Below are 13,403 nucleotides of genomic sequence, written 5' to 3'. Positions count from 1 at the left end.
AGATATACTGTATTATTTATTTATTTATTTTTTGTGGGATCTGATAGGTACGCTTTAAATACATTGTAAATGTGAAGGTGGCCATATTCTTTAAACTTGTGTTTTATGAAACACAAAAAAACTTTCTGCTTAGAGACAAATGTCACTTAAAAACCCATTTCAAAGCTCAAGTAAAGCAGTGTAGTCCTGAAGCCTTTAAAATTTGTCTACAATTTCTACAACTGGTAGTGTGGACCAACCATTACAAAAAACAATGACTGCATCTGTAATGTCTGTAATGTATGGACTGTTTGCAGGTTCCTGAGCCCAAAGATGGTAATGAAGAAGTCGCTATGATGTGCACTACAATTCACCATGCTGGCAATTTAATTTATCGAAAAAGTAAACTTCTTCTAAGGGGCGAACGCACAGCAACCTTTATCCAGACAGACAAAGCCATCTATAAACCCGGGCAGACTGGTAATGTAGATTCAGCAGGGGTGTGGAAATTTTATAAAAAACTACTTGTCCACGGGACTAAAATGGAGCAAAATCTACTTGTCCCTCCTGACGATCCACTTGTCCGGGCCAATTTTCGCTTTTACGCTCTGATTTTTTCCTCCTCGCCCTATAATAGCCATAGCTACCTACTATAAGGATACCTTTTCATTTTTCAATAACATATTCTCTGAACCAAAAAATATATATATTTAGGGAAGTGAAATTGAAATAGTAAAAGATAATTTTGCAGATTTGGTGGTTTTTCTTTTCTGCGCCATTTACCTTGTGGTTGAGGTAACATGTTAGTTTTATACTTTAGGCGCCTGATTACAGCAATACCAGATTTGTATAATTTACGTCATGTTTTACTAATTCTGGACTTTTTCAAATTTTTTTAATTGCCATTTTTTAACCCCTGTAGCTTTATTTTTTTTCCGAATACCAGGCTGTATGAGGGCAATTTTTTTGCGCCATATCTGGTTTTTTGTATCGGTACCATTTTGGTATTGATCTAACTTTTTAATCGTTTTTTTTTTCTGGGATATTATAAAAATTGCAAATCTGTGGTTTGGTATTTTTTTTACATTTACCATACGGGATACATAATGTTATATTTTAATAGTTTGTACAATTACGCACAAAGCGATACCAAATATGTTTATTTTTATTATGTTCACATGTTTTTATATAGGAAAAGGGGGTGATTTTAACTTTTAACATGGAAGGGGTTAATGCAGCGGTCTTCAAACTGTGGTCCTCCAGGTGTTGCAAAACTACAACTCCCAGCATGCCCGGACAGCCAACGGCTGTCCTGGCATGCTGGGAATTGTAGTTTTGTAACATCTGGAGGGGCACAGTTTGAAGACCACTGGGTTAATGTGTGTCTTTCAAACTTTTATTAAAACTTTTTTTTTTTTAACACTTTATTACACTTATATTAGGAATCATTAGATTCCTCAGACAGATGAATAGAGTTCTATTGAACTCTATTAATCTGTGAGCTCTGTGATCCATTGATAGAGCCTAGTCCAGCCAGGATCTATCAATGACAGAGCCGGGACAGGAGGAAGCAGAGGTAAGCCCTCCGGCTACCACCATAGTGGATCTCCCCCCGCGATCACGCTGTGGGGGGGGGGGGGGGGGCGCGATCCACCCCACTAGCCCACTAGGGAGCATACACATGTCCATTAAGATGCCACTGTGAGCTTTGACAGCGGCGATCTAAAGGGTTAATAGCCAGCCGCGGCGATCGCCGAATGCTGACTATTAGCGGCGGCCCCAGGCTACTGAGAACAGCCGGGGGCAGCAGAGTATGGAGCGGGCAGGAGTCCGGAGCCCGCTCCATACATACTGCAGAGCGCCGCATGCATCTCCCCATGCAGACGCGCCTCCTCCCCTGAGCTCTTCGAAGCTACAGCTGGGGGGATTGAAGGCAGAGGACGCAGGTCTGCACGGGGAGCAAAAAGCCACGCCCCCTCATCTCCCCCCACACGTCTGCAGAGCAGGGGAGAGAAGACAAATACACAGCTTCTCATCTCCCCTGCTCTGCTTCGGAGGACACAGGTTTTTACAGCCAGGGGCTGCAGAGTATGGAGTGGGCAGGAGTCGGCAGCCTGCTCCATACAGACTGCAGAGGTCCGGGCGACTTGTCAGGTCCGGCCCTGCTTGCCTGAAGCCGAGCTAAGGGCCGGACAAATTCACCTGCCCAGGGCCGGATTAAAAGCATCATGGGCCTGGTGCTGAAAATTGTGATGGGCCTTTTTATCAAAGTATATAAAATGAAAACGCAACACAAAGCAATTTTTTCACGTTTTATGCACATTAAATTACCAGGATAGGTAGCATGTTCCCCACATTAGGTAGGTAGCATGTTCCCCACATTAGGTAGGTAGCATGTTCCCCACATTAGGTAGGTAGCAGTTTCCCCACATTAGGTAGAAGCAGGTTCCCCATATTAGGCAGTAGCAGGCTCCCCACATTAGGCAGTAGCAGGTTCTCTACATTAGGCAGCGGCAGGCTCCCACATTAGGTAGTAGTAGGTTCCCTACATTAGGTAGAAGCAGGTTCCCCACATTAGGCAGTAGCAGGTTCCCTACATTAGGCAGCAGCAGGCTCCCACATTAGGTAGTAGTAGGTTCCCTACATTAGGTAGTGGCAGGCTCCCCACATTAGGCAGTAGCAGGTTCCCCACATTAGGTAGTAGCAGGCTCCTCACATTAGGTAAGTGGCAGGCTCCCCACATTAGGTAAGTAGCAGGCTCCCCACATAAGGCAGTAGCAGGCTCCCCACATTAGGCAGTAGCAGGCTCCCCACATTAGGCAGAAGCAGTTTCCCCACATTAGGTAGTAGCAGGCTCCCCACATTAGGTAGTAGCAGGCTCCCCACATTAGGTAGTAGCAGGCTCCCCACATTAGGTAGTAGCAGGCTCCGCACATTAGGTAGTAGCAGGCTCCCCACATTAGGTAGTAGCAGGTTCCCCACATTAGGTAGTAGCAGGTTCCCCACATTAGGTAGTAGCAGGTTCCCCACATTAGGTAATAGCAGGCTCCCCACGTTAGGCAATAGCAGGCTCCCCACGTTAGGCAATAGCAGGCTCCCCACGTTAGGCAATAGCAGGCTCCCCACGTTAGGCAGTAGCAGGCTCCCCACATAAGGCAGTAGCAGGCTCCCCACATTAGGTAAGTAGCAGGCTCCCCAAATTAGGTAGTAGCAGGCTCCCCACATTAGGTAGTAGCAGGCTCCCCACATTAGGTAGTAGCAGGCTCCCCACATTAGGTAGTAGCAGGCTCCCCACATTAGGTAGTAGAAGGCTCCCCACATTAGGTAGTAGCAGGCTCCCCACATTAGGTAGTAGCAGGTTCCCCCCATTAGGTAGCATTGTCGTTGTCCCCACATATATACACACACACACACAGACAGACACACACACGAGGCGGCTCTAGACTTTGTGAGGCCTTAGGCGAAACTTGAGCTTGAGGCCCCCACAAACACAAGATATGCACACGATAATAAAATGAATTATATACAAAACACAATTGGTATAGTATCCTTAGCACTGTGATGTCACTGTGCATATTACCCCTGTACTATGACATCACTGTGCACATTACCCCTGTACTATGACATCACTGTACACATTACCCCTGTACTATGATATCACTGTGCACATTACCCCTGTACTATGATATCACTGTGCACATTACCCCTGTACTATGATATCACTGGGCACATTACCCCTGTACTATGATATCACTGTGCACATTACCCCTGTACTATGATATCACTGTGCACATTACCCTTGTACTATGACATTACTGTGTATTTTTCCTGTACTGTGACATCCCTGTGTGTATTATCCATGTACTGTGACATCCCTGTGTGTATTATCCCCGTACTGTGACATCCCTGTGTGTATTATCCATGTACTGTGACATCACTGTGTGTATTATCCCTGTACTGTGACATCACTGTGTATTATCCATGTACTGTGACATCATTGTGTGTATTATCCCTGTACTGTGACATCACTGTGTATTATCTGTCAGGATCCGGGTACTGTGAGGATACTGGTGGTGGATCCTCTGTGTCAGTGGGGTGATGATGTGGGCCGTACCAGGGGAACGGAGTCTAATGGGTTACTGGTTTTCACCAGAGCCCGCCGCAAAGCGGGATGGACTTGCTGCGGCAGGTAACCCCCAGGTCGTTCCACCAGATAGCGACTCAACCCCAACTGACGGCTGAGATAGGCGCGGTACAAGGGATTAGGCAAGAGCAAGGTCGGACGTAGCAGAAGGTCAGGGCAGGCAGCAAGGATCGTAGTCAGGGGCAACGGCAGAAGGTCTGGAACACTGGCTTGGGACATACAAGGAAACGCTTTCACTGGCACAAGGGCAACAAGATCCGGCGATGTTGGGAAGGGGAAGTGAGGTAATATAGGCTAGGGCACAGGTGTATGCACTAATTGGGCCAGGCCGCGCGCGCAGGGACCGAACAGACGGGTAAGAAGACTGGGATGCGAAACGCGAGCGGGCGCGTCCCGCATCGCGGGTAGCAACCCCGCCAGAGACACTAACGCAGCGCTCCCGGTCAGCGGGTCTGACCGGGGCGCTGCGACAAGGTGAACGCTGCGAGCGCTCCGGGGAGGAGCAGGGACCCGGAGCGCTCGACGTAACATTATCCATGTACTGTGACATCATTGTGTGTATTATCCCTGTACTGTGACATCACTGTGTATTATCCATGTACTGTGACATCATTGTGTGTATTATCCATGTACTGTGACATCACTGTGTATCATCCCTGTACTGTGACATCATTGTGTGTATTATCCCTGTACTGTGACATCACAGTGTATTATCCCTGTACTGTGACATCACTGTGTGTATTATCCCTGTATTGTGACATCACTGTGTATTATCCCTGTACTGTGACATCACTGTGTATTATCCCTGTACTGTGACATCACAGTGTATTATCCCTGTACTGTGACATCACTGTGTATTATAACTGTACTGTGACATCACAGTGTATATTATCCCTGTACTGTGACATCACAGTGTATTATACCGTACTGTGACATCACTGTGTGTTTTATCCCTGTACTGTGACATCACTGTATATTATCGCTGTACTGTGACATCACTGTGTATTATCCCTGTACTGTGACATCACTGAGTATTATCCCTGTAATGTGACATCACTGTGTATTATCCCTGTACTGTGACATCACTGAGTATTATCCCTATACTGTGACATCACTGAGTATTATCCCTGTACTGTGACATCACTGTGTATTATCCCTGTACTGTGAGATCACTGTGTGTATTATCTCTGTACTGTGACATCACTGTGTATTATCTCTGTACTGTGACATCACTGCGTGTATTTTCTCTGTACTGTGACTTCACTGTGTATTATACCTGTACTGTGACATCACTGCGTGTATTATCCCTGTACTGTGACATCACTGTGTGTATTATCTCTGTACTGTGACATCACTGTGTGTATTATCTCTGTACTGTGACTTCACTGTGTATTATCTTTGTACTGTGACATCACTGTGTATTATCCCTGTACTGTGATATCACTGTGTGCATTATCCCTGTACTGTGACATCACTGTGTATATAATCCCTGTACTGTGACATCACTGTGTGTATTATCCCTGTACTGTGACATTACTGTGTGTATTATCCCTGTACTGTGACACCACTGTGTATATTATCCCTGTACTGTGACATCACTGTGTATTATCCCTGTACTGTGACATCATTGTGCATATCGACCCTGTATTCACTCAAAGAACAAGGTTATTATTAAAAGTGACATCACAGTACAGGGTTAATATGCATATGAACAGTGATGTCACACTAGAGGGTTAATGTGCACACAGTGCCGTCAGGGTACAGTGATAATACACACAGTGATGTCACAGTACAGGGATAATACACAGTGATGTCACAGTACAGGGATAATACACACAGTGATGTCACAGTACAGGGATAATACACAATGATGTCACAGAACAGGGATAATATACACAGTGATGTCACAGTACAGGGATAATACACAGTGACGTCACAGTACAGGGATAATACACAGTCATGTCACATAACAGAGATAACGACCACAGTGATGTCACAGTACAGGGATAATACACAGTGATGTCACAGTACAGGGATAATACACAGTGATGTCACAGTATGGGGATAATACACACAGTGATGTCACAGTACAGGTATAATACACAGTGATGTCACAGTACAGGGATAATACACAATGATGTCACAGAACAGGGATAATACACACAGTGATGTCACAGTACAAGGATAATACACAGTGATGTCACAGTACAGGGATAATACACACAGTGATGTCACAGTACAGGGATAATACACAATGATGTCACAGAACAGGGATAATATACACAGTGATTATACACAGTGATGTCACAGTACAGGAATAATACACAGTGATGTCACAGTACAGGGATAATACACAGTCATGTCACATAACAGAGATAACGACCACAGTGATGTCACAGTACAGGAATAATACACAGTGATGTCACAGTACAGGGATAATACACAGTGATGTCACAGTACAGGGATAATACACACAGTGATGTCACAGTACAGGGATAATACACAATGATGTCACAGAACAGGGATAATATACACAGTGATGTCACAGTACAGGGATAATACACAGTGACGTCACAGTACAGGGATAATACACAGTCATGTCACATAACAGAGATAACGACCACAGTGATGTCACAGTACAGGGATAATACACAGTGATGTCACAGTACAGGGATAATACACAGTGATGCCACAGTATGGGGATAATACACACAGTGATGTCACAGTACAGGGATAATACACAGTGATGTCACAGTACAGGGATAATACACACAGTGATGTCACAGTACAGGGATAATACACACAGTGATGTCACAGTATGAGGATAATACACACAGTGATGTCACAGTACAGGTATAATACACACAGTGATGTCACAGTGCAGGGATAATACACACAGTGATGTCACAGTACGGGGATAATACACACAGCGATGTCACAGTACAGGGATAATACACACAGTGATGTCACAGTACAGGGATAATACACACAGTGATGTCACAGTACGGGGATAATACACACAGTGATGTCTTAGTACAGGGATAATACACACAGTGATGTCACAGTACAGGGATAATACACACAGTGATGTCACAGTACAAGGATAATACACAGTGATGTCACAGTACAGGGATAATACACACAGTGATGTCACAGTACTGTATTATCTCTGTACTGTGACATCACTGTGTGTATTATCTCTGTACTGTGACTTCACTGTGTATTATCTTTGTACTGTGACATCACTGTGTATTATCCCTGTACTGTGATATCACTGTGTGCATTATCCCTGTACTGTGACATCACTGTGTATATAATCCCTGTACTGTGACATCACTGTGTGTATTATCCCTGTACTGTGACATTACTGTGTGTATTATCCCTGTACTGTGACACCACTGTGTATATTATCCCTGTACTGTGACATCACTGTGTATTATCCCTATACTGTGACATCATTGTGCATATCGACCCTGTACTCACTCAAAGAAATGGGTTATTATTAAAAGTGACATCACAGTACAGGGTTAATATGCATATGAACAGTGATGTCACACTAGAGGGTTAATGTGCACACAGTGCCGTCAGGGTACAGTGATAATACACACAGTGATGTCACAGTACAGGGATAATACACAGTGATGTCACAGTACAGGGATAATACACACAGTGATGTCACAGTACAGGGATAATACACAATGATGTCACAGAACAGGGATAATATACACAGTGATGTCACAGTACAGGGATAATACACAGTGACGTCACAGTACAGGGATAATACACAGTCATGTCACATAACAGAGATAACGACCACAGTGATGTCACAGTACAGGGACAATACACAGTGATGTCACAGTACAGGGATAATACACAGTGATGTCACAGTATGGGGATAATACACACAGTGATGTCACAGTACAGGTATAATACACAGTGATGTCACAGTACAGGGATAATACACAATGATGTCACAGAACAGGGATAATATACACAGTGATGTCACAGTACAGGGATAATACACAGTGACGTCACAGTACAGGGATAATACACAGTCATGTCACATAACAGAGATAACGACCACAGTGATGTCACAGTACAGGGATAATACACAGTGATGTCACAGTATGGGGATAATACACACAGTGATGTCACAGTACAGGGATAATACACAGTGATGTCAAAGTACAGGGATAATACACACAGTGATGTCACAGTATGAGGATAATACACACAGTGATGTCACAGTACAGGGATAATACACACAGTGATGTCACAGTGCAGGGATAATACACACAGTGATGTCACAGTACGGGGATAATACACACAGCGGTGTCACAGTACAGGGATAATACACACAGTGATGTCACAGTACAGGGATAATACACGCAGTGATGTCACAGTACACGGATAATACACACAGTGATGTCACAGTACGGGGATAATACACACAGTGATGTCACAGTACAGGGATAATACACACAGTGATGTCACAGTACAGGGATAATACACACAGTGATGTCACAGTACAAGGATAATACACAGTGATGTCACAGTACAGGGATAATACACACAGTGATGTCACAGTACAGGGATAATACACAATGATGTCACAGAACAGGGATAATATACACAGTGATGTCACAGTACAGGGATAATACACAGTGATGTCACAGTACAGGGATAATACACAGTCATGTCACATAACAGAGATAACGACCACAGTGATGTCACAGTACAGGAATAATACACAGTGATGTCACAGTACAGGGATAATACACAGTGATGTCACAGTACAGGGATAATACACACAGTGATGTCACAGTACAGGGATAATACACAATGATGTCACAGAACAGGGATAATATACACAGTGATGTCACAGTACAGGGATAATACACAGTGACGTCACAGTACAGGGATAATACACAGTCATGTCACATAACAGAGATAACGACCACAGTGATGTCACAGTACAGGGATAATACACAGTGATGTCACAGTACAGGGATAATACACAGTGATGTCACAGTATGGGGATAATACACACAGTGATGTCACAGTACAGAGATAATACACAGTGATGTCACAGTACAGGGATAATACACACAAGGATGTCACAGTATGAGGATAATACACACAGTGATGTCACAGTACAGGTATAATACACACAGTGATGTCACAGTGCAGGGATAATACACACAGTGATGTCACAGTACGGGGATAATACACACAGCGATGTCACAGTACAGGGATAATACACACAGTGATGTCACAGTACAGGGATAATACACGCAGTGATGTCACAGTACGGGGATAATACACACAGTGATGTCACAGTACGGGGATAATACACACAGTGATGTCACAGTACAGGGATAATACACACAGTGATGTCACAGTACAGGGATAATACACACAGTGATGTCACAGTACAAGGATAATACACAGTGATGTCACAGTACAGGGATAATACACACAGTGATGTCACAGTACAGGGATAATACACAGTCATGTCACATAACAGAGATAACAACCACAGTGATGTCACAGTACAGAAATAATACACAGTGATGTCCCAGTATGGGGATAATACACACAGTGATGTCACAGTACAGGGATAATACACAGTGATGTCACAGTACAGGGATAATACACACAGTGATGTCACAGAATGGGGATAATACACACAGTGATGTCACAGTACAAGGATTATACACAGTGATGTCACAGTACAGGGATAATACACACAGTGATGTCCCAGTACAGGGATAATACACACAGTGATGTCACAGTACAGGGATAATACACACAGTGATGTCACAGTACAGGCATAATACACACAGTGATGTCACAGTACAGGGATAATACACACAGTGATGTCACAGTACAGGGATAATACACACAGTGATGTCACAGTACAGGTATAATACACAGTGATGTCACAGTACAGGAATAATACAGAGTGATGTCACAGTACAGGGATAATATAGAGTGATGTCACAGTACAGGGATAATACACAGTGATGTCACAGTACAGGCATAATACTCAGTGATGTCACAGTACAGGGATAAAATACACAATGATGTCACAGTACAGGGATAATACACACAGGGATGTCACAGTACAGGCATAATATACACAGTGATGTCACAGTACAGGGATAATACATAGTGATGTCACAGTACAGGGATAATACATAGTGATGTCACAGTACAGGGATAATACACACAGTGATGTCACAGTACAGGGATATTACACACAGTGATGTCACAGTACAGGGATAATACACACAGTGATGTCACAGTACAGGGATAATATACACAGCGATGTCACAGTACAGGGATAATACACAGTGATGTCACAGTACAGAGATAATATACACAGTGATGTCACAGTACAGGGATAATACACACAGTGATGTCACAGTACAGGGATAATACACAGTGATGTCACAGTACAGGGATAATACACAGTGATGTCACAGTACAGGGATAATACACAGTGATGTCACAGTACAGGGATAATACACACAGTGATGTCACAGTACAGGGATAATACACAGTGATGTCACAGTACAGGGATAATACACAGTGATGTCACAGTACAGGGATAATACACAGTGATGTCACAGTACAGGGATAATACACACAGTGATGTCACAGTACAGGGATAATACACACAGTGATGTCACAGTACAGGGATAATACACAGTGATGTCACAGTACAGGGATAATACACAGTGATGTCACAGTACAGGGATAATACACAGTGATGTCACAGTACAGGGATAATGCACACAGTGATGTCACAGTACAGGGATAATACACAGTGATGTCACAGTACAGGGATAATACACAGTGATGTCACAGTACAGGGATAATACACAGTGATGTCACAGTACAGGGATAATACACACAGTGATGTCACAGTACAGGGATAATACACACAGTGATGTCACAGTACAGGGATAATACACAGTGATGTCACAGTACAGGGTGTACTAGTACTGTGATGCCACTGTGCATATGGGGGATAATAGGGCATAGCATTCACAAGCTTTTGTATTTTAGTTAAATCCAAATCCATGGTGGCTTAAACATGAGGCCCTGGCTGATGAACTGTTATGGCGTTGCATGGGTGGGCAGCACCCAGTCCACCCCCACCCACAAGGTGAATGTGATACGCACAGTGGGGGAGATTTATTAAAATCTGTGTAGCGGAAAAGTTGTCCAGTTGCCCATAGCAACAAATCAGATCGCTACTTTCAATTTGCAGAGGCCTTGTTAAAAATGAAAGAAGTGAGCTGATTGGTTTCTATGGGCAACTGGGCAAATTTTCCTCTGCACAGGTTTTGCTAAATCTCCCCCAGTGTGTGTATCGCTGTTGTCTTAAATTCACCTTGGGGGTGGGGGTGGACTGGGTGCTGCCCACCCATGCAACGCCATAACAGTTCATCAGCAAGGGCCTCATGTTTAAGCCACCTTGGGATTTTCTCAAGGATTGGGGTTTACTAGCACACTGTACACAGATTAGGATCACCAATATCACCACTATTACAAATATTTGAGCCACACTATGACCACTCCCATTACCACTATATAGTGACAGGATAATACTACAGACCAATATCCCACATGTAGATCCCATATTAGTATTTCCCAAGCAGGGTGCCTACAGCTGTTGCAAAACTACAACTCCCAGCATGCCCGGACAGCAAGTTGTAGTTTTGCACCAGCTTGAGGCTCCCTGGTTGGAAAACACTGGTCCATATAATGGTGACCCCCAGGTCTACACAGGCTCTGCAGGTTTCTGTCAAGGTGCCTGGAATATTACTAGACAAAATAGCCCTGTATGCAGTGATGGAGGCCGCAATGCAAGAGTAAACCCAGCCTGGCAATTACAGTACGATGGATAACTAAAAAGACAAATACATACACACATCCATCCATATGTTTATATACATACACACCTATACACAAGTGTACATACCCTAACTATAAATGCACATACCCTAACTATAAGTGCACATACCATAACTTTCTGAGATGCTGACAGGATCCTCATATGGCTTCCAGTGCTGGGGGTCAGGAGTCAAGACCTCTGACCTCAGGATTACGTCATGTGGAGGAGGGGCACAGACAGTTCTCCTCCTACTTTGCTCTCATGTTTCATGCTAGCAGGCTGCTGTGCTCTGAGGTTCCTTCCCCTGCTTTAGGACCCGACAGCAGGACGGCGCTTGTAGAGCATGTGCAGCATAATAAGATAAGTAATGCTGTGATTCCTACAATCTATGTGCCAGGCTGGGCAGCCAAAAAGCACTGACAATGTAGGCAGTGCCACTACATGCCCCCCATTCACTCTCCTAGTTACCTCACACAGAGGCCATCTACTCCCCCAGTTCTTCTTCCTCCTTACTCCTGGACGATCACCATCAGTGAAAGGGTGGGGGCCAGAGGGAGGCCCCCAACAGTGCGAGGCCTTAGGCGGTGGCGGTGGCCGCCTCTGACAGACACACACACATAGACACATTACCTGTCCGCTTCTCCTCTACAGCGGCGGCCTGACGAGTGACGACGTCCTGCGCGGGTCTGCGGAGGGACGTCACATGCGCAACGTCCCTCATCAGACTCAGGCCGGCCAACCGGAGACGCAGAGGAGGGCGGGGTAAGTAAAGTCTTCCAGCATTTAGCGCTATTCGCCTGAAGCACTAAATGCCTGCATGTCTGGGAGCGTCGGGCAATACGTCAAAAGTTATACGCCGGTCGGTCTGTGCGGGCCGTTTGTGCGGGCCGCCGGGCCTATTTTAACGCAGGGGCCTGGAGCTGCCGCTCCATCCGCCCCTACATTAATCCGGCCCTGCACCTGCTCGGCGCCCGAAACTGCTTGTCCCGGGCGTTGGGCGATAGGAATTCCACATCCCTGTTCAGTATAGAGAATTTCTAATGTTATCACTTAAAAGTTCAACTTTAATTGTTCTCTACTAGATTCTCCTTCAGTTTTGATTATTATGGTACAAGAACAATCTGCACCAAAACTTGTCTAATGTTTCAAACATATTACATGAATTATTTTATACTGGTCCTGAATTAGACGGTAGACCTGGGCCCATAGAACCAGAAAATCCTCCTGTGGGCCTAAGCCATAATTCAGTCAGAAATTCTGAATAAAGGTCAAGCATCAAGCATCCTCATGTGGAGTTGGCTTTAGAGACACTACGGTCTATTTCTTTATTTATTACATTCATAAATAATTTATGTGCATGTTGATGCTGCGGCC

At 44.4% G+C, this 13,403-nt stretch overlaps 1 protein-coding gene across 2 annotated transcripts in view; it reads left to right on the top strand.

The window, feature by feature from the left end:
- The first annotated feature begins 308 nt into the window (after positions 1-308).
- LOC130281665 (alpha-2-macroglobulin-like) overlaps positions 309-13,403 on the top strand; it is a 95,666-nt gene continuing 82,571 nt past the window's right edge. Inside the window, exon 1 of one of the 2 annotated variants that reach the window (XM_056529126.1) lies at positions 309-459. In XM_056529126.1, the coding sequence (XP_056385101.1) occupies positions 333-459 (127 nt within the window). In that variant the 5' untranslated portion in view covers positions 309-332. Of the gene's footprint in view, positions 460-12,307; positions 12,394-13,403 lie in introns of those variants that run through there. The other variant, XM_056529128.1, reaches the window with a different exon arrangement.

This window comes from Hyla sarda, chromosome 7 (genome assembly GCF_029499605.1).
Source record: "Hyla sarda isolate aHylSar1 chromosome 7, aHylSar1.hap1, whole genome shotgun sequence".
Classification (NCBI taxonomy): Eukaryota; Metazoa; Chordata; class Amphibia; order Anura; family Hylidae; genus Hyla; species Hyla sarda.
This window is presented reverse-complemented; position numbering and strand designations above follow the sequence as displayed.